This window comes from Bufo gargarizans, chromosome 11 (assembly GCF_014858855.1).
Source record: "Bufo gargarizans isolate SCDJY-AF-19 chromosome 11, ASM1485885v1, whole genome shotgun sequence".
NCBI classification, from domain to species: domain Eukaryota; kingdom Metazoa; phylum Chordata; class Amphibia; order Anura; family Bufonidae; genus Bufo; species Bufo gargarizans.
In genome coordinates, this window is record NC_058090.1 from 92,804,411 (window position 1) to 92,829,746 (window position 25,336).

A 25,336-nucleotide genomic window follows, 5' to 3' on the forward strand; every position below is an offset into this window, starting at 1 on the left:
ATGGGCGGGAGGGATATAATTATGTAAGTTAAAAAATGTGACTTGTGCAAGCTCGGACAAGAATTCAAAGTTTACATTAATATTTCATTCCACTGTGAGGATGATAAAGGGAGATCAGACCACAACGATCTCAAAGCAAGCCTCTAGGAGAGCATGTGGCCTCCACTTTGTCATTCATGGACAGGGTCATCTGATGAGGAGCCCTGAATCCAGAGCACACAATGTCAAGATGGTATCTGGGAATGATTAAAAGAGCAAAAATTACTTTGATCTCAAAGGAATGTCAATATTTCTAAAGTCTGACTTTATTTTCTACTTCAATGTATTAAGAGGAATGTCAATGGGGCAGCGCTGGGGTCATGGGTTCCAGAACAACTAGGGCAATGGTGGGGATACTCTGAGTTCTCAAATTTCCTTGCGTACTTCAAAGGGTATTCTACTCAGATGTTTCATGGTTAGCTTGGTCTCCTGCATAGATGCTTAGGACAACTTCTTGTGGAGGTCAATTCCATCCTCATAAGGTGCCTGCCAACATTTCTATCTTGTGATTTAGAGTGGAGGTGCTAATGGTTGCACGTACAGGATCCACACTACAGGAACAGGCTGATGGAGGAAAGGGTTCCCAAAGGAATGTATAGATGCCACACTGAATCTAGCTTTTTTTTTTGTACCTATGTACGCTGTGAGGGTCATTTCCCGAAACGCGTTACAATCTGCACAGTTAAACCTGTAGACCAATTTTCATGGGGCCTGTTGACAATCCTGAGCAGCTGGCGTCTGCCACAGTGGTAGGCATAGGATGGGCACTAAACTTCTACCCTGTGGTCTGGTCAAGCATGATGGTTGAGCATGCACCATATCTCCCCAAATGATCATCCATAGACCGTAACCTGGAATTTTCTATAAAGGTACATGAAGGATGCCGATACTGCTACTGAGGGAGAGAAGGAATTTCAGGAGACGTGGCATTTACAACATCTAAGGAGATGGTTTGGGTCTCCATATGGGGTCCCGCAGTCCCCTAATAATGCTATGGAAAAATTAGCAACTTTTTTTTCTGCCAGAATATTGGTGCAAATGGAAAGATACAATCTCAGTCTGACCCCACAATAGTCCAATCCTTCACCTGCATTATATCGTCTGCTGAATCAGAAAGGGTTAAGCTCAAGGGCAGGCTATATGTGGTATAACTCTATAAGTGCCTCATTCATATAGCTATTGATCTTGCAGCAGTTCATGTTTGTTAAGGGGGCCCGGTCTTCCTCTAGCACACACAATGTTTGGTACGTAATTTAACAAGTACTTACAGCGAACAAAGGGCTGAGTGTGTAAGGGGAGCCGTTAGACTGGCAGACACAAAGCCTGCTGGGGTCTAGTGCCGCAGCGATGGGCGCTCAGGAGATTTCACGAAATTCACAAAGCTCTACAAAGTCTCAAGGACTCTTATCCGCATCGATTCACGTCCTCTGCAGTAATGGGACTTCAATCTACCGAGTGTAAGACTGTCATAGCTGCTATGGAAGAAGAAGAAGAAGAGCCCTGGGAAGAGGCATGGAAAAGAGCGTAGCCAATTAAATAGTGGAGCAGCCAGATATAAATTACTGCGTAGACAGAGTTTTCTGGATGGTTAAGAGGTACAAGATACTGCTCGTGGAGTCACTGTGTACATACATTACTTATCCTGTACTGATGCTGAGTTATATCCTGTATTATACTCCAGAGCTGCACTCACTATTCTGCTGGTGCAGTCACTGTGTACATACATTACTTATCCTGTACTGATCCTGAGTTACATCCTGTATTATACTCCAGAGCTGCACTCACTATTCTGCTGGTGCAGTCACTGTGTACATACATTACTTATCCTGTACTGATCCTGAGTTACATCCTGTATTATACTCCAGAGCTGCACTCACTATTCTGCTGGTGCAGTCACTGTGTACATACATTACTTATCCTGTACTGATCCCCAGTTACATCCTGTATTATACTCCAGAGCTGCACTCACTATTCTGCTGGTGCAGTCACTGTGTACATACATTACTTATCCTGTACTGATCCTGAGTTACATCCTGTATTATACTCCAGAGCTGCTCTCACTATTCTGCTGGTGCAGTCACGGTGTACATACATTACTTATCCTGTACTGATCCTGAGTTACATCCTGTATTATACTCCAGAGCTGCACTCACTATTCTGCTGGTGCAGTCACTGTGTACATACATTACTTATCCTGTACTGATCCTGAGTTACATCCTGTATTATACTCCAGAGCTGCTCTCACTATTCTGCTGGTGCAGTCACTGTGTACATACATTACTTATCCTGTACTGATCCTGAGTTACATCCTGTATTATACTCCAGAGCTGCACTCACTATTCTGCTGGTGCAGTCACTGTGTACATACATTACTTATCCTGTACTGGTCCTGAGTTACATCCTGTATTATACTCCAGAGCTGCACTCACTATTCTGCTGGTGCAGTCACTGTGTACATACATTACTTATCCTGTACTGATCCTGAGTTACATCCTGTATTATACTCCAGAGCTGCTCTCACTATTCTGCTGGTGCAGTCACTGTGTACATACATTACTTATCCTGTACTGATCCTGAGTTACATCCTGTATTATACTCCAGAGCTGCACTCACTATTCTGCTGGTGCAGTCACTGTGTACATACATTACTTATCCTGTACTGATCCTGAGTTACATCCTGTATTATACTCTATATTCCAGTGCTGCATTCATAATTCTGCAGACTGCAGAGCTGACATCCACAAACATCTGGTTGCTGTTTTATGTAGTAGTTGGTTGCTGTGTGGTTTATAAGTGCAGTATAAGGCCTCATGCACACGACTGTATTTTGTTTCCTTGTCCGTTCCGTTTTTTTTGGCCGATAGGATGCGGACCCATTCATTTCAATGGGTCCGCATCAGTATGTCTGTTCCGTAGCCCCGCAAAAAAAATAATTGTGCATGTCCTATTTTTTTCTAGTTTGCGGACAAGGATAGGCATTATTACAATGGATCCGCAAAAAAAAAGAATGGATGCCATACGGAACGTCATCCTTTTTTTTTCGGATCCGCAGTTTGCGGAAAGCAAAACACATCTGGTCATGTGCATGATGCCTAACAACAATAGCTAAATAACAATAACTAAAGGACTGTTTCCAATAGCATCAAGCAGAATTGTGAGTGCAGCTCTGGGCTATAACACAGGTTTGGCTGAATAGTTGTGTTTTTCAGTGCAGAGATTAAATACATTTTAATTTGAAAGTCACTGCTAATAAGACGAGCTGTAGACAGTAAAGGCAATTCACCAAACAGCTGACTCTTTATTTTAGTCATAATGTTTCTATTTGAACAGCTCCTTTCTTAGGGACCTGCCATACAGCACACAATATCTCAGCTTCAAAATATTCCATGACTTTCAGAAGATTTCATTTTGTCCCAATTGTCCTACTACAGAAGATCGAATTCAAGACACTAAATCTGGCAAATCAGAAGCAAAGACAGAAAGGTATATTGGAAAATTTACCTTTAAGAACTTTGGGGCAGCTTGGTGACAACCCCGTGAGAGTTGTTGTGAAGGCCATACTAGTAGTCACCAAGATTTCCAAGAAAGAGATACAAGTACATTTTGTCTATGGGAATGGAGACTCTTAAGGCTGGATATCTAAAAAAAAAACGGTTGAAGGTGATTGATAGCTTCAGCTGGAGTTCCTCATAATGGACCATGAAATTTAAAAAAAGCCCTTAATCAGGAGAAGCCTGCAACCTCACCAGCAGCCCCTTCCCTTCAGTATCTGCAGATTGCAGAAAGTGTTTCATGAGAGAAAAGGATCCTTCTTCAGAAGCAGCTGGGAAAATCAGATTATCGGGGCAAGAATGTCCGTCATCATAACGCTTGTTTGTTCTAGATGTCTCCATCTGGATCAAACACTGTAAGGGCCTCACTGTATCTCCTCTGTTAATAGCAAGGGGGGGACTGAACACATTCCTTCACGTAAAGAAAAATGCCTGACAAATCGACAGAACAATGGAGTATGGACACATGGACTGAGGGGCACTCAAGAAACCAGAAATGACAAACTTGAAAAGTCAACATTTTTGGATTTTCGAGTTTAATTTCAAACATTACTATTCCCTCTCCCACTGGAGCACCATTACAATAGTGTTATATCTCACATGATCATCAGAAAGTATGATGAACCTTTATTATGCTTTGGGGTGGGACTATTAGAAAAAGGTGAAACTGAGTTATCATATAGAACTGTTTTTGGAATAATTATGCATTCACACAGCCCCTTTGTTCTTGAATATTCATTGAATGACTCGGTTCTCTGACTTTTGGGACTTCTCAATGTCATATTTCAGGAATTGTAAACTATCAATTCTAGCAAAAAACGCTCCCTTTCAAGAAAGGCAATGCCTGTCCATAAGAACTTCAAAGAAGGAAGTCCCCTACTCTGGATCCACCTCTCTCAGCCAGAAGGATGAGCCACTCCCAAGAGGAGCTGCCAATTTCGGAGAAACTGGCCCATCCAGGCATTATATGGTCTGTGTTATCTGAATGCTACATTTCTCCTGCAGTCAGATCCATGGCGATCAGCAGATACCTGGGTCTTTAAAAAATAAATAAATGTAGCTTTCTTTTCAAAAACAGCACCACTCTTATTCATAGGTCATGTTTAGTATTGCTTCGTTCTCGTGAACAGGGATGAACTGCAATACCAGACATAACCTAACGTCAAGAGGGACACTGTTTTCGGGGGGATAAAATATATTTTTTTCTATCACAGCCTCTATTTAGCAACATCCTTCTCAATAATAACTCCTAAATCTAGAAGTCACGAGACAACACAAACCCATTTACTGGGTCAGAGGATAAGATTAGTCAAAGCGTTATCTTTAGACATATCTGAGGTGGGAAGGGTCAAAATGCTCAACCAAAAATAAATCGAACAAGCTGTATCCACTCAGATATCAAGATGGAAAAAGCCATTAATTGGCCACAAACAAACAGCCTATTTGTCAGGGTGAACTGCATGCCCGCTAGGTTTTCATAAATAGATGGGGGCACTGGGCGCCCCTCATGTGTTTTGTGAGCTCATCTGTCAAGGCGATGGGATTTATTTGCACTCATCCAGATACTTACATATTTTCCAAAAATACAAGTTTGGTGCAGACAGAAATGGCTAAATATAACCATGTACTTTGAGGGGTAGTTTCTTCTGGACAACTTACTTTACGTGCCCTTTTAGTGGTCACCAATGGGAATCATTCACTTGGGAACCCAACTGTGGACCACTGTAATGAGCTACCTGCAACCACTCATGCAAGGAGCACTATGTAATACCATATTTCTCCTGCAGTGGTCACACCAGTTCTTCCACCAGTGAGTGCTGAGGGTTAGATAAGCTGGTCTGGACAAGGCTGCATCATTCTAAAAATGGGTTGTCATCTTCAAAAAAGTCTAATACCCTGTTTTGGTAAAGGTATGCTCCATAGCAGGAGGAAGTAGAGGTAACATGACCAGAAATTATTAAGATATTCATGCGCTATGGAGGTCCACAGGCATCCATTCTTTACAAAAGATGCCCACTGATGGCCCAGGACCAAGTACTGAGCAATAACATTTGATTGTGGTGGACCTGCCTAAATAAAAATAAATTGTCCACATGAAAGTAAAATCAGACTATATAACAAAGTTTGTAGTCTGTAACCTCCGAGACACATAGATCTGCGCAGGCAATGTATACATAAAACAGTAAGATCATTTTTAATGAGGAAAGTTATTTAGATAGGCCATCTATGTAGCGGTTCAACTACAAGGAACCCCACCGATCAGTAGAATTAAGGTCGAATGAAGTAGAGTGTATTGTCCTGGAACAAGGGAACTTTGTAATATGGATATTTGTGGATATTTGCCCCTAACTTGCGCTATGATTTATGCCGTTGTTTAAACACTGACATTTTGACTGTCTGGTATAGCTATTTAGTTTATGTCTAAAGACTTGTTTATGTCTGGAAATACTGCTTAGTCATTCCCAAAGACCTGTATTGAAACTCTATACAAGTCTATGACAGACTGAAACTGCAACATTGTTTCTGTTTAAAGGTATTCCCATCTCGGACATTGGGGGCATATCTCTAGGATGGGGTCAGATCCCCAGAATTGTCATAATTATGGAAATGCTCTAAAACTTTTTGATAAATACAGTTGAACACCCTGGAGAACCATCTGAGAAAGACAACTTCGTAAAAGATAAACTAAAATAATCCTTGGATCTTATATCTATAAACACCACCAGCGGAGGAGAGGTGCTGACAGTGTCTATCTACAAACACAGGGCTTAGTATAAACCAGGACTCTTGCCAACTCTCTGAAATGTTACCTTCTTCAAAACACGGGAAATGGACAGCATCGGCCAAAATCATCTCAACATTAAGATCCATCACGAATAAAGATATTCTCACCTTACATTTCTTATGATCAACCAGGGGGTCAGGTCTTTACTAGGATCAGAAGACGTTTGGTTAGTTTATAGCCAATATTAGGGAGTAGAGTTGTGGACAAATGTTTCCTGAATCCATTCCTTCTTTTCAACTGGGCGTGCCCCTTCACTTTAAGGTATTTATTAAAACATACATATTAGGAATGCTATCAGGACCGCTTTCAAGTGGTTGTTTCGACTAGCAAACCCCTTTTTACTATGAAGCCAGCTGATCTGAGCCCCAACAATGTGATATTACATGGGTGATCGTGTAGCACATAGGACAAGCCCATCAGAGAAGAAGTGCTCGTTCCTGTGACTCTCCACTTTGACTAAAAGGGGAGTAATAAGCAGAAGACCACCCCCTATGACTCCTATGTGCCCTAATGGAAGATTATAGTAAGGGGGTGTCCTGACAGGACAACCCCTTTAAGCTTTCCACATTTCTGGAATAATATGGTTTTCTTCAGTCTAGAACTTGGAAAGATAAGATCACAATAGATTAGTAATTCTTCAAAGGGAACTCTACTAGTCGCGGTCTATCAATACAGACACATTAAAATCCTAACCCAGAGCCAGAAAGTCAATTAGCTGCGGTTACAGATGGTTACCGGTAAATTAGACGTTTACTGCAGAGTCACTTAAGTGATAAAGTCAACCTGTGGAAAAATGACTTTGCCAAGAACGCAGGATAACGGTATAATGAAACGGATTGGCTGTGAAGGGTCACATGACTACACCTCACATGTCCAGTCATGGTATGCTGGAATCTGATTGGTTGTGATCTATTTTAAAAGGACGTCTGTCTTCAGATTTGTACCTATCACACTGGCTGACCCGTTACATGTCCGCTTGGAAACTGAAGGCATCAGTGTTGGTCCCATGTTCATATGGGCCAGCATTGCTGAGAAAGCCTTCAGCTGCCAAGTGCACATGTAACAGGTCAGCCAGTGTCAGGTGCCCTTTAAGGCCCTTAGATTAAAAGTGTAAATCTTGAGACATGGCCCCCACCTACCATGTGCCATTTGTAATACTAGTGTCTTCTTATGTTAGTCCTTGGTGTGACTCCTACCTATAGAACACCCCTTTAGCTGCACCCGTTTCATACCTTTGTGTTAGCAAATTTGGGCATTTAAGCCCCCACTCCCAGGTATACAACAAACCAGCCAAGGTTGACTACTTCTGGGTAGGGATTGTATAGCCCCACCATCTTGGGCCAGAACAGGTCAAATTTGCGGAGCTTCTTTCTAAAGATTTAGGACAATCCTGGCAAATTTGTCTCCCGTTGGAAACTGTAGTATCTGAAGCTTAAAAATCCAAGGTGTAGAGAGTCATGATATTATCCGGCAGCAGCTAGTATTTCACCAGTTATTGCAGTTCTAGGTTATGTAGGAGGAATATGTTTACTTGTACTTGACAGGAAGCAAGATATCGCAAGACAGGTGAGAGAACGCAGCCGGCGTAGCCGTCCCGAGTCTACATAGTGATAGATGGGTACTACAATATGTAGCAAGTACAGAAAAATGTAGCATCAAAGGGAACAGATAGGTCCTGGATCATCAGGTACTCTGGATTATAGGACAGTCGTATAAACATATATAAAGCCCACCAGAGGAACTTCCGTTAGGGCTCATTCACACGACCGTGTGTGCCCCATGCTGCACACCGCAAATAGTGGTCTGCAATGGACAGGTACCAGCTAAGTGCACAATGTTTGCGGATGCGGACTCGTTCACTTGCATAGGTCTGCCATCCACAAGATATGTTCCGCACTGCCAAAAAATAGAACGTGTTCTATTTTTGCGTGGGGTGGAGTCACGGACCGAAATCACAAGGAAGCGCTCCGTAGTGCACCGCTCCGTACGTTGCGGATTGCAAACCCATTCAAGTCAATGGGTCCGTGATACAGAGTGCACATAGCCGATGCCCGTATATATTGCGAACCCATTGTTTGCGCTCTGCAATACGGGCACAGACGGCCTACTGTCATGTGAATGTACCTTAAGTCAGAGATATAGAGCTACTGTTCCTGAACTACATGATATTCAGAAGCAATACTAATGTGTGGGCTCTGGATGGCGCTATAAGTATATCTAAGCATGGCTTGATTTGGAAGTTTGAGAAAGTATTCAGCAAAAGTAGCGGACTGGGGGAGACAAAGATGGTGGAGAAGAAAGTAAAAAGGAAATGGAGGGTAAAGAAAGGAAAGGAAAGGCAAGGGAGAAAGAAAAGGCAAGGAAAGGTGGAAAGAAAGGCAAGTGAGAAAGGAAAGGCAAGGGAGAAAAGATAGGCAAGGAAGAAAGGAGAGGCAAGGAAGGAAAGGCAAAGGAGAAAGGAGAGGCAAGGAAGGAAGGGCAAAGGAGAAAGGAGAGGCAAGGAAGGAAAGGCAAAGGAGAAAGGAGAGGCAAGGAAGGAAAGAGAGGCAAGGAAGGAAAGGCAAAGGAGAAAGGAGAGGCAAGGAAGGAAAGAGAGGCAAGGAAGGAAAAGCAAAGGAGAAGGGAGAGGCAAGGAAGGAAGGAGAGGCAAGGAAGGAAAGGCAAAGGAGAAGGGAGAGGCAAGGAAGGAAGGAGAGGCAAGGAAGGAAAGGGAAAGGAGAAGGGAGAGGCAAGGAAGGAAGGAGAGGCAAGGAAGGACGAAAAGTGAAGGCAGAAACAAAAAGTAATAAAGAAAGGGCAAGGAAGGAAGGAAAGAAAGGCAAGGAAGGAAAGGCAAAGGAGAAAGGAAAGGCAATGGAGAAAAGAGAGGCAAGGAAGGAAGGAGAGGCAAAGAAGAAAGGGAAGGCAAGGGAGAACGAAAAATGAAGGCAGAAAGAAAACGTAAGAAAGAAAGGAAAAGCAAGGAAGAAATGAAGGAAAGGCAAGGAAGGAATGAAGGAAAGGCAAGGAAGGAATGAAGGAAAAGCCTGAAAATCCAGATCTACAATAGTGAACTTTAACATCCCACACTCATAAGTGTCTAAAAAGCTAAGAAATAAGGAGCTGTTTGGTGGAGTCCACACATAGTAGGGCCACATTAGCAGTCTAGTATCTGAACATGACCAGTCACTAAATATTTTACAGATTTTAAGTTTACCACTAGATGAGAAGATCACCACTTACCACCAGTGAGCCCCAGGTCCTTAATGTGGTGACCATGACAAACCAGCTTCTTGGACCCAAGTGATTTTCATGGGGCAGGGGATAATTTTGGCATCGACTGCAATAACACCTCCAATATTAGGTTAGGACATTCAGTGATTTGAGAAACCAATGGTATTAAAGTCTTTATAGTGTAAGCTGAGGGACCTACAGTAGCTTTGAGGACTTTGCAGGCAGAAAGAAGCCCTGGTCTCCTTCTAAATAGAGCAATGTTCTTCTGTCCAAGAGCTTACACAGGAATGAGGGCAATGTAAATTTCAGGCTATGAAGGAGATATGCTTTTGAAGGAACAAATTATCGCGGCTGTGTATATTTTACAGAGTCCAGGGCAGCAAGACTTTTGATACGTTGCCCTCATTGCAAGAGAATTCTAATCTCTTTGCATACCTTGCCTCCATAACAAGTGGTTGGCCTATTCTCCCATGCCCCCTCTGCCGACCTCACTGTGCCTACTGACAGTGAAACAACACAGCTGGTGGAAGACAGGCCAGCCCCATATTCCCCGTACCAGTAAGCTGGGCAAGAATTTCACCTTTATAAACTGGTTTGTTTTTCTCTTTACTACGGCTTAGCAGGTATCCTGCGGCAGGTGCTGAAGGCTCAAAGAGGCGCGCAGCGTGCCAGTTAGTTTTGGAGCGAGTGCAGACGCACAGGATCCGTCACTGTGGATATGTTTTAGGGTGTTTGTGTTTTCTGTTCAGTTCATCTGCCAGAATAAGCCATGGAGAATTGGTTATTTATACTAAGGACCCGCCACTTTTTTATGCGTCAAAGGACAAGAAAAACAGAAAATTCAAGGCTACTTAACTCTGTGTTATGTATGTGAGGACGCTTTGTTTCTTACACTCCAGGCTCTAGAAGATGCCTTTTTTACATGTCTTGAAGATCTCAATAAATGATCAGGAACCTCCTTAGTCTATGAAAAAGCATCTACAGCAGCACAGTTAATACCAGGTGGAAAAAAGGGGGCAGAGGGAGATGCAGCTGCAGTTTGGCTGTGTCTGCATGTGTGCTGCGAGAGGGAAGAAGAAGAGGGGGTCCTTCCTGGACCCCAGACCTTTTAGCTCATGGAGAATTATCGACATCACATGTCGGCAACCTCTAGCACTCCAGTTGTTGTGAAACCAGAACTCCCAGCATGCATACTTTCTAGGCTGTTCTTAGCATGTTGGGAGTTGTAGTTCCAGCTGAAGTGCCAGTGGTTGCTGACTCCGGGTTTACATAGTGGTAACCCTCAGCTGTGTGGAGTATTAGATATGTGCGAGTTGTTGCCATTCACAGACAGCAAGCAAAATCGTGAAGGTGTGCAACACAAAGTATATTTCAAAGTTGCAAAACTTCAGTATATTCTTTCCAGAAACCTTGACTACTTCCCTCTTAGGTTTCACAAACCAAACAATGAGACATGGAGAGCTGGAGCGGGGCAAACCTGAGCAGGGTATTGGCCGTGAGTCTGAGCAGTAAAACGGGGAGCAGTCAGCATGAGGCCAGAAGAAGGGAGTAAAGGATATAAGGACTGAAAGAGCAAGGTAAGAGGTACAGTTTCAGTAGGTCCTGGTAGGTGGGAGAAGGAGGTAACTTTCACAAGTCGCCACTATCGGGAGCTGTAAACAGCCCACCCACTTACCCCCATTGGGTGTCACTACCCTGGGCAGGGCAGAAGTAATTGGCTATGGAGGAATTAGGTTGTTCTGACCTGTTGGTACAACTGGGGAATATGCAAACCACCAAAAATACACAACTTTTGTAAAAAAAAATGGAACCATCTGGACAAACCTCTCGTGGTGACGTCCACTATTTTTTCATACATACAATATACGTCTAACTTGTCACTTGTTATACCCATGAGTCACAATTCAGGATGGCGGGCTCTTTGACCCCAATTTCCTAAGCCTGCATATTCCCTTGTGGTTTCCTCACCCTAAATCACTGACAAGTGCTTGGTGGCCCGAGTCACACAGTCTGCGCTTTGTGTCATTTGCCGGCCCTGTAGCCTTGACGAGCAGACGGATAAAGTTTAAATTAACAGTGCCGATCACAATTACTGCCTGCTAATCACCCTGCATCCACTTTGAAGGGTTTCGGCCCTGCTGTCAGTACTCGGAGACCCTGTGTCACATTCCACAAAAACATACAGAGGCCACCCGGCTCCTGCTGCTCCTAATATTTACCAAATAATTGGAGTTTAATTGGACTTTCTCAAGGGAAAAATGCAGCTCATAGTCAAGGTTTTACTGCAGTGTAAAAAGCAACCCGTAGTGAAGGAGCGGGGATGATGTGGTAATAGGGTCTCAGTTCTTAAAGGGGCATTGTTTCGAATCACTCACATCCAGGACCATAAGGGAATTAAAAAATATCACGAGTTAAAATAACAAGATAATACATGTGTGAACCAGATGTAAACAGATCTTACCTTACATGGCGGTATGTTTACTTCAAAACCAGTTTTGGAGGTGACAGTTTCCCTTAGTCCAAGGATGCCCAACCTAGCTGTTGCAAAACTACAACTCCCAGCATGCCCTGATAGCTGTAAGCTGTCCAGGCATGATGGAACTTGTAGTTTTGCAACAGGTGTAGGGCCGCAGGTTGGGCATTCCTGCCTTAGCCCATTCCAGGAGCTTCCAAAAACATATAATTGCCCCTTTTACCCCTCTAGTTGTCCAGTTCTTGGGGCAGACCCATCAAAACTGGGACTGGGGCAAGAAAGAAGATGTGGCTTACACAAGGAAAGACCTCCATCTTCTGGCCTCAGTCTACAGAAAAAAAAGAGAACAAAGGGTGGTCTCCAGTTCAGGACCCTTATCTAGTATCCAGAGTCAAAACGGGTGTTCTTTAAAGAATTTGGCCTGTTCATACAATACATGGACAGCACATTGATGGATGCAACTGTGTAATGCTTTATGTCCCCTGTAGAGGCGCTGCAGGAATTGAACACTTGCTGTTGGGCTGCTCTAGTAGTGGAACACCATGTGATTAGCTTATTTACAGGAGACCCTTCTAACAAACATGTGGACAACCCCTTCAAAATTTGTCCACTTAGGATCTAAACATGCCTTGGATGTTGTCTGAATCTTTACAGAATTATGAAGCGTGCTGAAGTGAACTCTGGAGAGGGAACTGTTTTCATAGACAGATGATAGTTTGCACAAGATATTAAGAGATCTTTGCTCTTCGAAATCCTCTAATTGCACAAGGCACTGATTGTGTTTCCTGCAGCCTGACATGTCGTGCTGGTATGTGCTTTCCACGTGCTTGTACAAATCAGGGGTGATCAACCTGACATGGTGTCAATCTGCCGATGGAAAGCATGGGAGATGTCTCGACTGGAACGTCAGAGGGTGGATTAATTTGGAGGCCATGATGGTAGTATGCAGACGTACTATTGTATACAAGATGCCATTTTCAATGAACCATCTGTTCTGATATTTACTTTTGAGTCTGACATGCAGGACGTGACATGACATTTCTATCAGGTGCTATGCACCAGGACAAAGTGCCTCTTAATACCTTGTTTCTCCTCTAAGATACAGCTGGTTACCATTTGATGACTGGACAGTTCTAGTTCTAGAGGACCCAAAATGTCCATGTATTACACAGCTCAATTATTTTAATACAAACTAAGCAATGCTCCATTTAGCCTGTGGTGGCGCTGTGGTGGAATTGAACCCTTCTTACAGCGGTTTTTCCTGGGTACGGCTGATCACTGGCAAGTCCCAACAGTAATTGTCTGGGAACCTTTCTAATAAAACATCATTGTCTAAAGTGGAAAATTCCTTCAAGAGCCTTCTAGATTGTTCATGGTCATGTGGGGCAAAGATATCCTTGGCTCTTTGTATGGCCTTTTCACAAGCTTCATGGCAATGGAGGAGTGACAGCCAAAACCCTCTACCAGAAGATGATTGCCCAAAAAGACAGTGTTTGCACAGGTTCTTTACGTTCCCCCAGTATCAACCCAAGAGCAAACTTTCATTTGGAACAAACATTTCTTGAGCAAACAACCCTTTTGAATTTATCACAGGGGTATACCCATCTCAGACACTTATGCCACATCCACATGATACACCATAAATTTGTAAAGGGTGGAGATCCCACCGACAATTTAGAATAGAGGTAGCTGTGGCACTCAGGTCCTGGTATATGACGGGCCCATAGGACTTTCTGACATATAAGAAGACAACAGTGATATAAATGGCTCAAAGGTACTTACATACTTGCCAACCCTATCGATTTTGATGAGACAATCCTGTGAAATGGACCACAAAAGAAGCAGGGCTTGTGCTAACCCCAACCTAAAGTGTGAGTTTTGGGAGAGTTCCTGGGGTAAGGATAACCATTAGGAAGTATATAATTGGGGGCAGTGTTGTAGATTTTTTCATTACGTCCCATCAGCTTTATTTTACCCATCTGAGGTTAAACAGGAAGAACTAAAGACCTTTAGTCTTTGAAGCCTATGTAATACACACCAGTATAAAGCACCTTACTGTTGTTACATACGAGACATAGACTGTTTACCCACTAAACCATGGATTAGCAAAAAGCCATCAAAAACATAGACGACATTCCATCAGATCCTCTGCAAACTAACCCCCTGACTATAGAATATGATCACTATGTACATCCCACGACTTAGACGTAAACCAGAGTCAGCCCCACCCATCACACAATTAGTTAAATTTAAGTATTTTATTTGGCAGAAATACAGAATGTCAGCAAATGATACTTTCTGCAGAAACACAGGACCTGAAGAATGTAATACGACCCTCAAGAGGAAACTTCTGAAGAGAAAGCTAATCCCGGGAACATAGACCTTCGTTCTTATCTGTTGATGTACCTGAAGAAACGTGATAGAGGGACATCTCTCAACCACAGGTCACATTGTGCAAGATCAAAGCGCCAAGCCATGAAGCAGCTTGGCAAAAACATGCCAATGTACTGGGAAAAATACTGATTTTATTTTTTTACTTGCATGAAGGTTAATATTTGTGGTCCGGCAATTCAAGCTGTTATGAGTAAAGCTTTAAGTGAGGCATAAACTGTTCTCAGAGAGTTGGGAAAGCATCCAAATGCATCTTTGGATAGGTCTCAAATAGGTGGTCTGCCCTGATCAGGAGAAAGAAATATTCTCTGTTGGACTAAAAGATGCTGACATTTTAAGAGTTGTAGGACATCGCCATAGACATGAGATTTCTGTCTGATAATCTCATGTTTCTGGCACAATCTCCATCAGACTCCTTGTTTCTTTAGGATATAAGTGTTGCAAGAAGGGTGTATTCTACTGAACACACAGGACACCTGAAACTGTTTATGGGATTTGTATGCCTTTTAGATGAGAATACATTGAAGGACAGGAGCAGAATTTCTATAGGGTTACAACAGTAAGCAGAAGTAAGCGTGGGGGAGGGACTGGTTGAGACTAGTGACATCACATGTCAATGTGATGTCAAATGTGGGATGTTCAATCAACCAGCTAAGCAACAATGTGATCCACATCCAACTTTCGACAGCAGAATATAGACTGCTATAAACTGTAGTAGTCAGTAATATTCATTTCAATTGTTTCAGACCTTGTGCAAATCCTTGCCAATGTCCACCATGATGGATTCTGTAGGAGAACTCACAATTAGGCCAGTACCAGATCTGTACAGATCTATATGTAGACCACCGTAATATGTACAGTTCCTATCCCATCTGGCATTTTTCAGACCTTACAAATCACCTCTTCTACCTACTTACCACTAGACACACAACACAAGAACTTTATTATTAACTTGTGAGGGCCTTCATCTAGTCAATGATCCATCAAAGCCTAACCCTCAAATTAAATAACTTAACATATGCTTCAAACATAGATGACTAAACACATTTCAACATTTCAAAACGTCTGCAGGGTCAAAGGGCTAGAGCCAGAAGGACAATTTATCTGGAGTCACCAGCACTTGTGTCTAGAAAAGTTCCCTGTTCTAAAATAGAAGTGCTGGAGGAGGCAGCAGGAGCAAGGAACGTGGTATATCTAAAATGAACATCAGTGAGGTAAAAAAAAAACACGCATAGTTCGGCAAACATATCAAAGACCAGACAAGTTGTTTGAAAGTCGTTGCCAGCCACAGTGTTCCAGGAACGTAAACTCTTGTTAACCGTGTCTTCACCAACCAAGCAGGCCGTGGGGAAAAATATGAGAAGAATTATCAAAAGAGAGCTCATTATATGTTCCTGGATGATCTCCCCACACATGCCAGAATAGAGAAGGTCTCAATAATGACCTCAATAATAATGTAATAAAAGCTGACCAGGCCACCGAACATGAGAAACAAAATAAAAACAAATGGTAGCATCTGTATAAGTCATTAGATAACCCTGGACAAGAGTCAAGACATAGAAGGTGCTACTTTCTAATACTCTTCTCAGCTCTGCTTTTATTCGAGACTGAGGTTCTTGCCATAGGGGCGGCAGTGTAACCAACGTAATTACACATGCCCTTACAACTTGTCTAGTAATCTACACAGGCACCTATTGGACTATTTGGCACTTAGTAAATCACATCCTGGATGAGGCACATGGGGGGCATGAAATAGTATTACGGGCACTACATTGAGTGTGCAACCCAATGTGATACTGGTCTTCGAAGGAGAGACAGCGTCAGCAACCATTAAACCTATGTAGACACCTAGGCAAGCTTGAATATTTTTTAGTCCAATAATGGTGCTCAGGGCCAATATCTTGTCGCCAACAGCTAGCACTAGTAGCTAACAAACTCCCGTAACCCTTAAATACTTAAACACGTATTCCCCTGTGTTATATTCTTCTAAAGTATTCCCTTCTGAGATATTTTAGCTAAAAATGTAGCACTGGTTCCCAAGTGAGCTCAAATGTCTCATGGACCCCTCTACCACTTACAAGAGTATTATTTTAAAGGGGCATTCCAGCAGTAGGATGGTACTGAAATGTGGTATCAGGGGCCGAGGAACTTCTGGCTTCACTTCTGGTGAACCAATTAAATTTTAGCAGCTTCCAACCATCTCAATAGTCTACAATTTACAGTTTACCTAATAACGTGTGCTTCCCTTTCAGTCACCAGATGTGGGGTTAAGAGGAGCAAAGTGACATTTGGTCTTATATGACAGGCAGTGATGTCACACAGATAGCTTTTACATCCCTTGCTGTTTAACGATGGGAATATGTTGGAGATATCACTGGAAAGCCTGCTGGTTCCATTATACCACAGGGAACAATACAGGATATTTGAGATGGAATGGAAACCTCCTGTATTTATATGTGGCATCGACACAGCACGAGTCTTCCGCACTTCCCTGCATCCTTCCTGCTGGACCTGAATATCTCCCGTCATATTCTCCACTTGATTCTCTCAATTACATGTTCTAGCACCAGCCATGATGTACAGAGCTGGGAGGACTATCAGATGCTGGACACAAGTGGACATAAGAGCATGTTCATCAATAGTTTTTCCAAAATCGATTTGTATGGCATGTTATAATGACTGGTGAACAACTGGTAAATGGGACTCCACCTGTACAAAGAATTAACTATTTTGGACCAGCAATGGAAAATTGTTTCCAAAGTAAGACAGTTTTCCATTGATGGTTGGTGAGGGTCTAGACCAGTGATGGCTAACCTTGGCACTCCAGCTGTGGTAAAACTACAACTCCCAAGATGCCCCACTTGCTTGGCTGCTCTCAGAACTCTATAGAAATAAATGGAGCATGCTGGGAGTCGTAGTTTCACCACAGCTGGAGTGCCAAGGTTAGCTATCACTGGTCTAGACTATGAGATGCCAATCCTAAATAAATGGAAATGGATATCAAGGTAAATTATGAGACCAACCTGTTGGCCTAGTGGAGACGTCACTTGAAGCTTCTGTGCCCTAATGCAAAGTCTCTAGTAGGGTCCCCACCTATCCTTTGCCTTTTATAATACTGATGGCATCTTATGTAGCAGAGAACTTTGGGACACCACAAGCATCAGGGCCCAGGCGATACTGCTATGCCCCTTGCGGCCTAGTGTTCGAAAACGGACTTGGTTTTGTCCTGCAAAAGGTCCTGCACTCATCACCCTCGTGGGTTTCCTGTATGCATTTATGCCAGAAGCCCGTGAGATCCTATTATAGACCATGGGGATTCTTCAGTCCGTAAACGTTTCCAGTAGTCTGTTCCCCTGCTGAAACAGACTACTGGGGTTCAATAATGGAAAGGTGAAACTTAAACTGGATTTTCACTGCCTGATTGTCAGGCAGATTATCGGGAACAAACGTTTGTAAGAATGCTTGTTCACGATTATCTGCCCATGTAAAGGTGCCGCAAATCACCTAATGAACGAGCGAAACGTTCATTCATCCGGTGAAACAATCTTTCATGTGGACACATCAATCATTTCTGGGCAGCAGATCCTGCTGTGTAAACTGCGATGTGCTGCCCAGAAACAATGAACGAGGACGAGCAGTGGCATTAACCATCTCTCATTCCCAAACAGTGGAGGTGATCGCTGTAAACAGAGCTCTTCACCTCCACCGAGGAGCAGGCATTTATAGAAAAAGAACACTTCCTTCACGAATATCGCCTCCTCCATCGGGCTGTGTAAATCCGGCATTATGGAATGGCTGCAGACATTACGTACAAGTGAGGGTGATAACATTTCGCATCAATGTTATCTATAATGTACACACAACGGATATCTACCCTTCCCGTAGATAACACAATGGCATTATTGTCCTACAGACGCCCTTACCTTCAGTGAATGCTTCCCACTGGTACAGACGACCCATGAACTCCTGGTTGTTAAAAGTTGAACATTGTAAAGTCCTAGCGTCAGGTTGACCTGGTGGACATGGCTGCAAAAAACCCAAATAGAAAATTGATTTTATTTGCTACAGTAACATGGAGAACGTGCACAATGCCATGTGTGTATCTTTAAAGCAAATACAAAACCAACCAGGAAAAAAACTAAACAAATTAAGCCTCAAAAAATAATAGTTTACGGTCTGCTCCAATTGAATAAACATTTTCAATTTCCCCTGCCATAGTGTTTTTTGTTTAGGTTTTTATGGACCCAGCCAGGCCTGTGCCAATAATCTTTCCCACAAATAACATTTATCCACAGAATAGGTGATAAATTTATAATCACTGAGAGTCCAACCACCATAGCTCCCAGCGATGCCAAGAACAACACCCCCCCGAGTCCCCTGTGTCAGAGGAGTGGTAGGGCACATCCGTAAAGCTTGAATCCACTCACTTCTATAGGATGACGTACTGCGCTCAACTACCTCCGTTAGTCTCAAAAAATTGAATAAGTGGTGGTCTAATATGTGCTTTACATTGCTATTCATGCAGGGGACCCAAGTTCTTCAGATAAGGTCTGTTTGGACCTTCAGCAGATAAATATCAACTATCTTGTGGTTACATTTTCTTGTGGGGTAGGCCTATGAAGGAATCCATAGCAGTCGCCTGGTATGTATAACCTTGTATATTACCTACAGTACTACAATCTAAAAAAAAATTATATTCTTATATTACGACTTTAGCCACAGTGTACCCACATTTTTGAGGTCACCATGGCCAAACCAGTTATTTCACTTCTTAGATTAGGTCATTTGCTGACAATAGTATCTGCTATATTAGACCATATCTGGAACCATAACTGGCAACAACTTGCCCAACTGGAAGGAGAAAGGGCTCTGTTCACACAAGCACTGAGTTACGTTTTATATGGTTTTCATTAGGTTTTGATGCCAAGAATAGCTCTGATTGTTCTATGGTGAAAAAATGGACACCCATAAGTTGAACCTTTTAAAAAATGTCAAGATCTCCATTAAGAACAGAAGCCATCGTGCAAATGTGAACAGAGCCTAAAGGTGCAGTGTGCTTGGTGTTGTCAGTAAATGTAGGACCAATCAATGGCAAATGCGTTGGACATTCTACTTGAGCAATGTCAACTCTTAAGGGCACTTAATGGTCTAATTAAGTGAATACATTGTGCAGCCAACAATAGGTATTTCCAGGTTTGCACATGACTGTTGTACAAATATAGGGATTTAGGAACAGATATTAATATATAGTGCATGGCATGATACCAAGGGAATCCAATCAGAGAAAATTATCTAGTTCCTCAAACTTGACAGAACTCTCTAATTGCTGGGTGGGAGCACGTTTTGTGGTTGCCCAAGGAACATAAGGCCTGGGGAATGTACTACCTATAAACCAGCTCATGTCTGGTTACAATGAATCACAAACTGTAAAGGATATTATAAGAAGCGGTAGATATTTCCCCAGCTAAGCCGTTGTGAGAGAAAGGCAAATGCAAACATGTCAAACATGAATTATAATTTGGTCTTGTTTGAACAATGCCAACGGACGCTCACTGTAGATGTATCTTGTTCCATTTTTACCGGCTGTCACACAAATAGTAAAAATGTTTACGGCAGGCCCACAAATGGGATATTAAGTACAGAGCAGTCAGAACATGCATACCCTCCAGAAGATGGGCCTCTCATTGCTCTCCATTGCAAGGTGACTATATACTACATGTTAGCTTCTCCTTGGAAGCAAGCATAAAAGATGTACTTAGCCTACTGATTTTCAGAAAACTAAAACTACAGTACTTCTAACACATTGAGATGGCTGGTGTGTCACTTATATTATGGTAGGGCAATGTCAGATGACCTCAGAACGTGAAGGTCAACCCTTCTCAGCTTTTTTCATATCTCCTATTGACTTCACATTGTGCATCATCAGTTGTCCCCAAGATCTTGAAGGTCCTAAAAGATGAACCCCAGCCATTAGACTTTAAAGGCATATCCATTCACTATGCGATAAAAGTCTGAGACCTCCAACTACCACTAGCATGTAAAAAAAAGGTGCCTTGTGGAATTCATTTTATGGTACAAACATGACGAGGTAGCACAGACAGTCATAATCTACAATTTAATGTGTACTGAGAATTGAAAAAGTAGCTTTTACATGACCAGACCTCCCTTGGCTTTACTGAACTTGACTTAGATCACTCACTAGAGGACCCTTTGATGATCTAGATACTGTTCTGTAGAACTGTGGAAGGTGTGGATATTAAACCCATGAGAGAACAAACTGAATAAAACAAGATTTAGAAATTCTTGAAGACTATAAGTGGTCCATAATGTAACTGTATTTACTATACAATTTAAGATGACATACCTCTTGAGTGCATGACTTGTATTGCTTCTTCGGACCCGCACAGTGAAATTCTTCTGTTCCGGGATTATATAGGGAAAGAGGAACGTCTGAATTTTGATGATGGCTTTGTCTTGGATCTTGGCCTCTTTCGAAGGTAAGGGATGGGTTTCCTCCAAGTGAAGCCCAAGTATCTCCTTGAACAGGCCTGGATGGATGATCTCTAAAAATACTCTGATATGCCCTGCTGCCATCTGTACTGTGCCTATATGGACTTTGTCTTTGGCTACGTGATCGAGGACGGTGTGATGAATCAGATTTGTGATTGTCTTGTCCATGTTTTACTTCTTCATCACTGGTGGCATGAGAATTTTGTAAGGGAGTCTTGCTCTGCCTCTGAAGTTGTGCTACCTGCTCATCATGACTATTCTTCCCATTGAATGACTGATGACTACTCGCAAGTTTTCTTATTACAATATCCATGCGCTGAACAACTATGTCCGACTGCATTGGTCTAGAAGCCTGTTTAAATGGTGGAGATTGAGTTGATGATGTCTTCTCTTCTAGCGTTTTACTGGTGCTAGAACCATGAAGTGTTCCACTGTTCCTATTCTCAGTGGGATCATCTTCCTCCTTTTCTGTCTCCATACCTGAGAGGTCAGCCTCCAGATTAGTGTCAGTTTTTTCATGGTTGAAAATTTGCCTTCTAACCATCAAGACAGAATCAGCTTCTCCACCAACAGGAGACTCATGTTCTGAAGACTCTTCTTCATGCTGACTAGGCTGAAAACCATAAAGCATTTTTTGTGCTGAAGAATTTACAGATTCTTTTGGCCAAGAAGGGTGATCAGTCTGACTAGACCTTTTGGTTTTTCTCAAAGATGGGGCTCTCGTTTTGGAAGATGTGCCAGGAAAGTCAACAGCTTGACCTGGGTATTCACTACCAGGTTCTCCAGGGCTGTCTAATGATTTTCGTGTTGCTGTTAAGTCCTTCTTTTTCTCTCTCCTTGGAATAGCAGTAGTTCCAAAGGTCATTAACTTGTGATGTCTTTTAAAGCGTTGCGATTCATCTTTTTCAGTAAGTAGGGGCAAGGCAAATGGTACTTTTCCATAACCATATCTCCCAGGCTTAATTGCATTTCTTACTCGAGACCTATGGGAAAAAAATAAAGATATTGCCAATTAAGATCTTTAATTCTGTATCATTAATTATGTCTAGGCTCAAATAAATACTTATGATGACAAAACATTTAGTTGATAATTATTATGAATGTGCATCACTAATTACGGATGACTCATAATAATGTCCATGTTATCATTTGACTAAAATAAAAAGCAAAAATCCCCTTTCACCTCATCCGTAATTCTTGGCACATACTTCATGTTAGCAAAAGAAAACAAGATTCCATGATGGGGCTGCCCATACAAGGCATTAGGAAAGCTGCAAGGATATTTAAACACTTAATTGCTTTAAATGGACTCTCTCGGTAAAGAAAAAAAGGGAAAAAACTAAGTTGAAATTTCCAGCACGTTCCTGGACTTTAAATAAACAAGATCGTTATCCAGAGTCGGAATTGTTTTGGCTACTCGGTAAAATCACATGTGCTGCATTAAAAACCTATTAAAAGTTTCATTGCAAAGCGGCCCACATTTTATAACGTGACGGTACAGAAATTTGAAAATAGGCTAATGCCAATAAATATGCTATTTACACTTGACGAAAACTTAATCATAGATGATTAGCAAAAATCCAAAATTCAAACATGAGATTTATTGTACTCTTGAGTGTTTCTCAAGGATAATAAAAAAACTATTTTAAAGGGAAGTTTCATCTTGGAAAACAGTACAAATCGGCCATTTCCACGAAAGGCCCTTTAACGTGGGATGATAATTGACCAAATGTTCACAAGAATGCCATTCACGATCACTGGCCCTGCGATCGTTTTTCAGCTGATCAAATCTTATATGTGGTCCTAAAAATTACCGTATTCGGCAGCAGATCTTTCCATATAAGTTGGCATATACTGCCAACAATATACAAAATGTATGGGGACAAACAATCTCACTTTTCCCAAGTAAAATGGGTAAGGACCCTTTAAAGTAAGAAATTGCCAGAGAATAAAGGACTATAAAATGACTATTGCCCCTCTACCTGAAATCCTATGCTAGAGGATGTCTTAAAGGGGGTTGTGTCATGAAAACAAGCTTTGTTTATATGGTCTGATGAATGGCAAAAGAGGAGTTACCTCAATTGTCTCCCCCTCTATGAGCCTGAACTGAGAGACTCTCTGTTTGAACATCTCCCGATCCAGCAGACCCAGGCTTTCTATGCATTACATGGGTGGTCACACATATACGTAGCGATGGAATGTATGCCCTTGCTACGTTACAGTTCAATGCCAGTTGACATCTCTGTCATGAGCAGGGGGGTAGCTATAGAGGGTGCAGAGGTAGCAGTCGCAGTCGTAGCAGAGGGTGCAGAGCCTGAGGGGGCCCAAATACCCTTGTGCTGCATAAGAAGACACACAAAGCACTGAGGGAAGGGGGCCCAAGTCTAACTCTTGCACCAGGGCCCATGAGCCTTTAGCTACGCCCCTGGTCATGAGTACTGCTTCCTCAGATGGTGGTGGGTTCAAATACATTCATGAGTTGCTCAATTTAAGTAATTTTTTTAAAGCCAAGGGAGTAAACACGGTCGAATGAACCATGATGACCATGACAATGTGGTTTAGTAACCCACCAGGAATATATGCTAGCTCTATCACTAAATATTCTCTAATGTAAAGCTGGTGTCTGATTTTTACCGCGTCCTTCCTCCTTTTACCATGAGTTTCTTACCTTCGTGAGAAACGAGATTCCTTAGTGGGAGATAAAGGTGGCAATGCCCGTCCTGGGTTGGCCTCCTCCCAGCTCTCAGGTTTCAGAAGAGGGATGGAATCTGGAAAGAATGGCCATGAGGAGTCATCAACACGGGAGTTATTTCTCCTGTTAAATGGGACATCTTGGTGAGGTTTTCTATGAATGGAGATGGTTTCAGGAGCACGAAGTGCATCTTGTCTGAATGGCATGTCCAGTGGTGATGATTGCCAAAGTGTTTCTGGGGACTGAGGTGCTGACCGACCACGGTTTGACGTAGATCTCTGATAGGGGGGTTGCTCTCGTCTTGCATAAGTAGGTTGAGATCCACCAGCAAATACCTCTTCTCTGGCATTACGATTAAATTGATTATATCGACTAGGTGGAGGGTTTCTTGGTACATAGGGCTCCACGAATGGAGCTGCAATCTCCCTTTCTATATGAAGTGGGTATAATGGCCTTGCTGGCCCCATAGAGTATATACTGCCTCTCTCATCACGAAAAGGTGGCTCTGGATGAGGTTGAATGTTGTGTGGGCTTGGCTCTGACCTTGGTACCCACGGGACCTGCTGATATGGAGACAAGCAAGAACGGCTTCTTTCGATGACTCCCACTCCACAGGTCTGTGAACAAGAGGACCATGGTCCCCAGGATCCCCATGTGCCTGCAATTTTATTCTCTACAGGGTCATCTTCCACAGTTTGTCGTGATCTCCTATGAGGCACCTATAAAATATAAAAAGACAAAAAAAGCTTAAGAGATGATCCACACCCTTTCAGGAAACTTGTCAGCAGGATGCAACCATCTCTAAACACTTACATAGCCAATAACACCCATCAGGTTACTTTTTATACAATTAAGCTCTCCAGGATCCAGTCCACACCTTTATAAGACCTACAGGATGGGATTATCCTGATGCAAAAGTCAGTCACATCGAGACCATCTCATATATCTAGCTAGCACAATCGGCAACACATGTTAAATGGAAACATACCATTGCTCAACCATGTAACAACTTCCTTACAAAGATGGAAAAACATATAACAGATGTCAGGTTATCCATAAACTTCAGTGCAATAGTATGATCCACCAAGAGCACAATACAACATTCTGCAGTTCCCAATAGACTTATGCTGGCCATACTCATTATACTTTGGTTGGCCAAGAATGGCAGGTTCGGCCGACACACTAATGTGCGTAGAGCTCCTGACAATTAATTAATATTTTCACCCAATCCTTTTGTTCGCCAGTAAGATAAGCCGGCACCAGAAGTGTCAGCATAAGCAGCTTTTTCTGTACACCCCACAGCATACACAGACACATGACTGTATATGGGGAACATGACTGTATATGGGGAAGCCGGGAGAGATAGCTGTAGGTCGAGAAAATGTTCGGCCGACAGCTATTGAAGGTGTAGGCCCAGCTTTAGAAGGGACAAGTAAATTCGTACTCTATCTAGGCAGATAATTTTATTTGACCTTGAGTGTGTGAAATACAGAAAGTGGTCTTTAATTAAAGGATTTATGTGAAGGGGCACAATAGTACTGCAAATAGGACTGCATATATGACTGACATTGTGTGTCCTATCAGGGTTGGGATCTGTATCTTCTACAAAGAGCTGCTGGACAATGGCTTTTTGCGGAAGAGGAAAGAGCTTTGCAAAGTCAGAAATAGCTTCATATTCTCCC

At 42.5% G+C, this 25,336-nt stretch overlaps 1 protein-coding gene across 4 annotated transcripts in view; it reads right to left on the reverse strand.

Annotated features, from left to right (window-relative positions):
• The window catches only part of LOC122921234 (ADAMTS-like protein 4), a 116,438-nt gene that overhangs the window by 51,593 nt on the left and 39,509 nt on the right, over positions 1-25,336 (reverse strand). For all 4 annotated transcript variants that reach the window (XR_006387012.1, XM_044271201.1, XM_044271202.1 and 1 more), the window contains exons 3-5: positions 23,631-24,373; positions 20,817-21,945; positions 18,376-18,478 (exon numbers count right to left, since the gene is read on the reverse strand). Coding sequence is in view for 3 of the 4 variants with exons in the window: in XM_044271201.1 (XP_044127136.1) it covers positions 18,376-18,478; positions 20,817-21,945; positions 23,631-24,373 (1,975 nt within the window). In the remaining variant the exon portion in view is untranslated. The remainder of the gene's footprint in view (positions 1-18,375; positions 18,479-20,816; positions 21,946-23,630; positions 24,374-25,336) is intronic.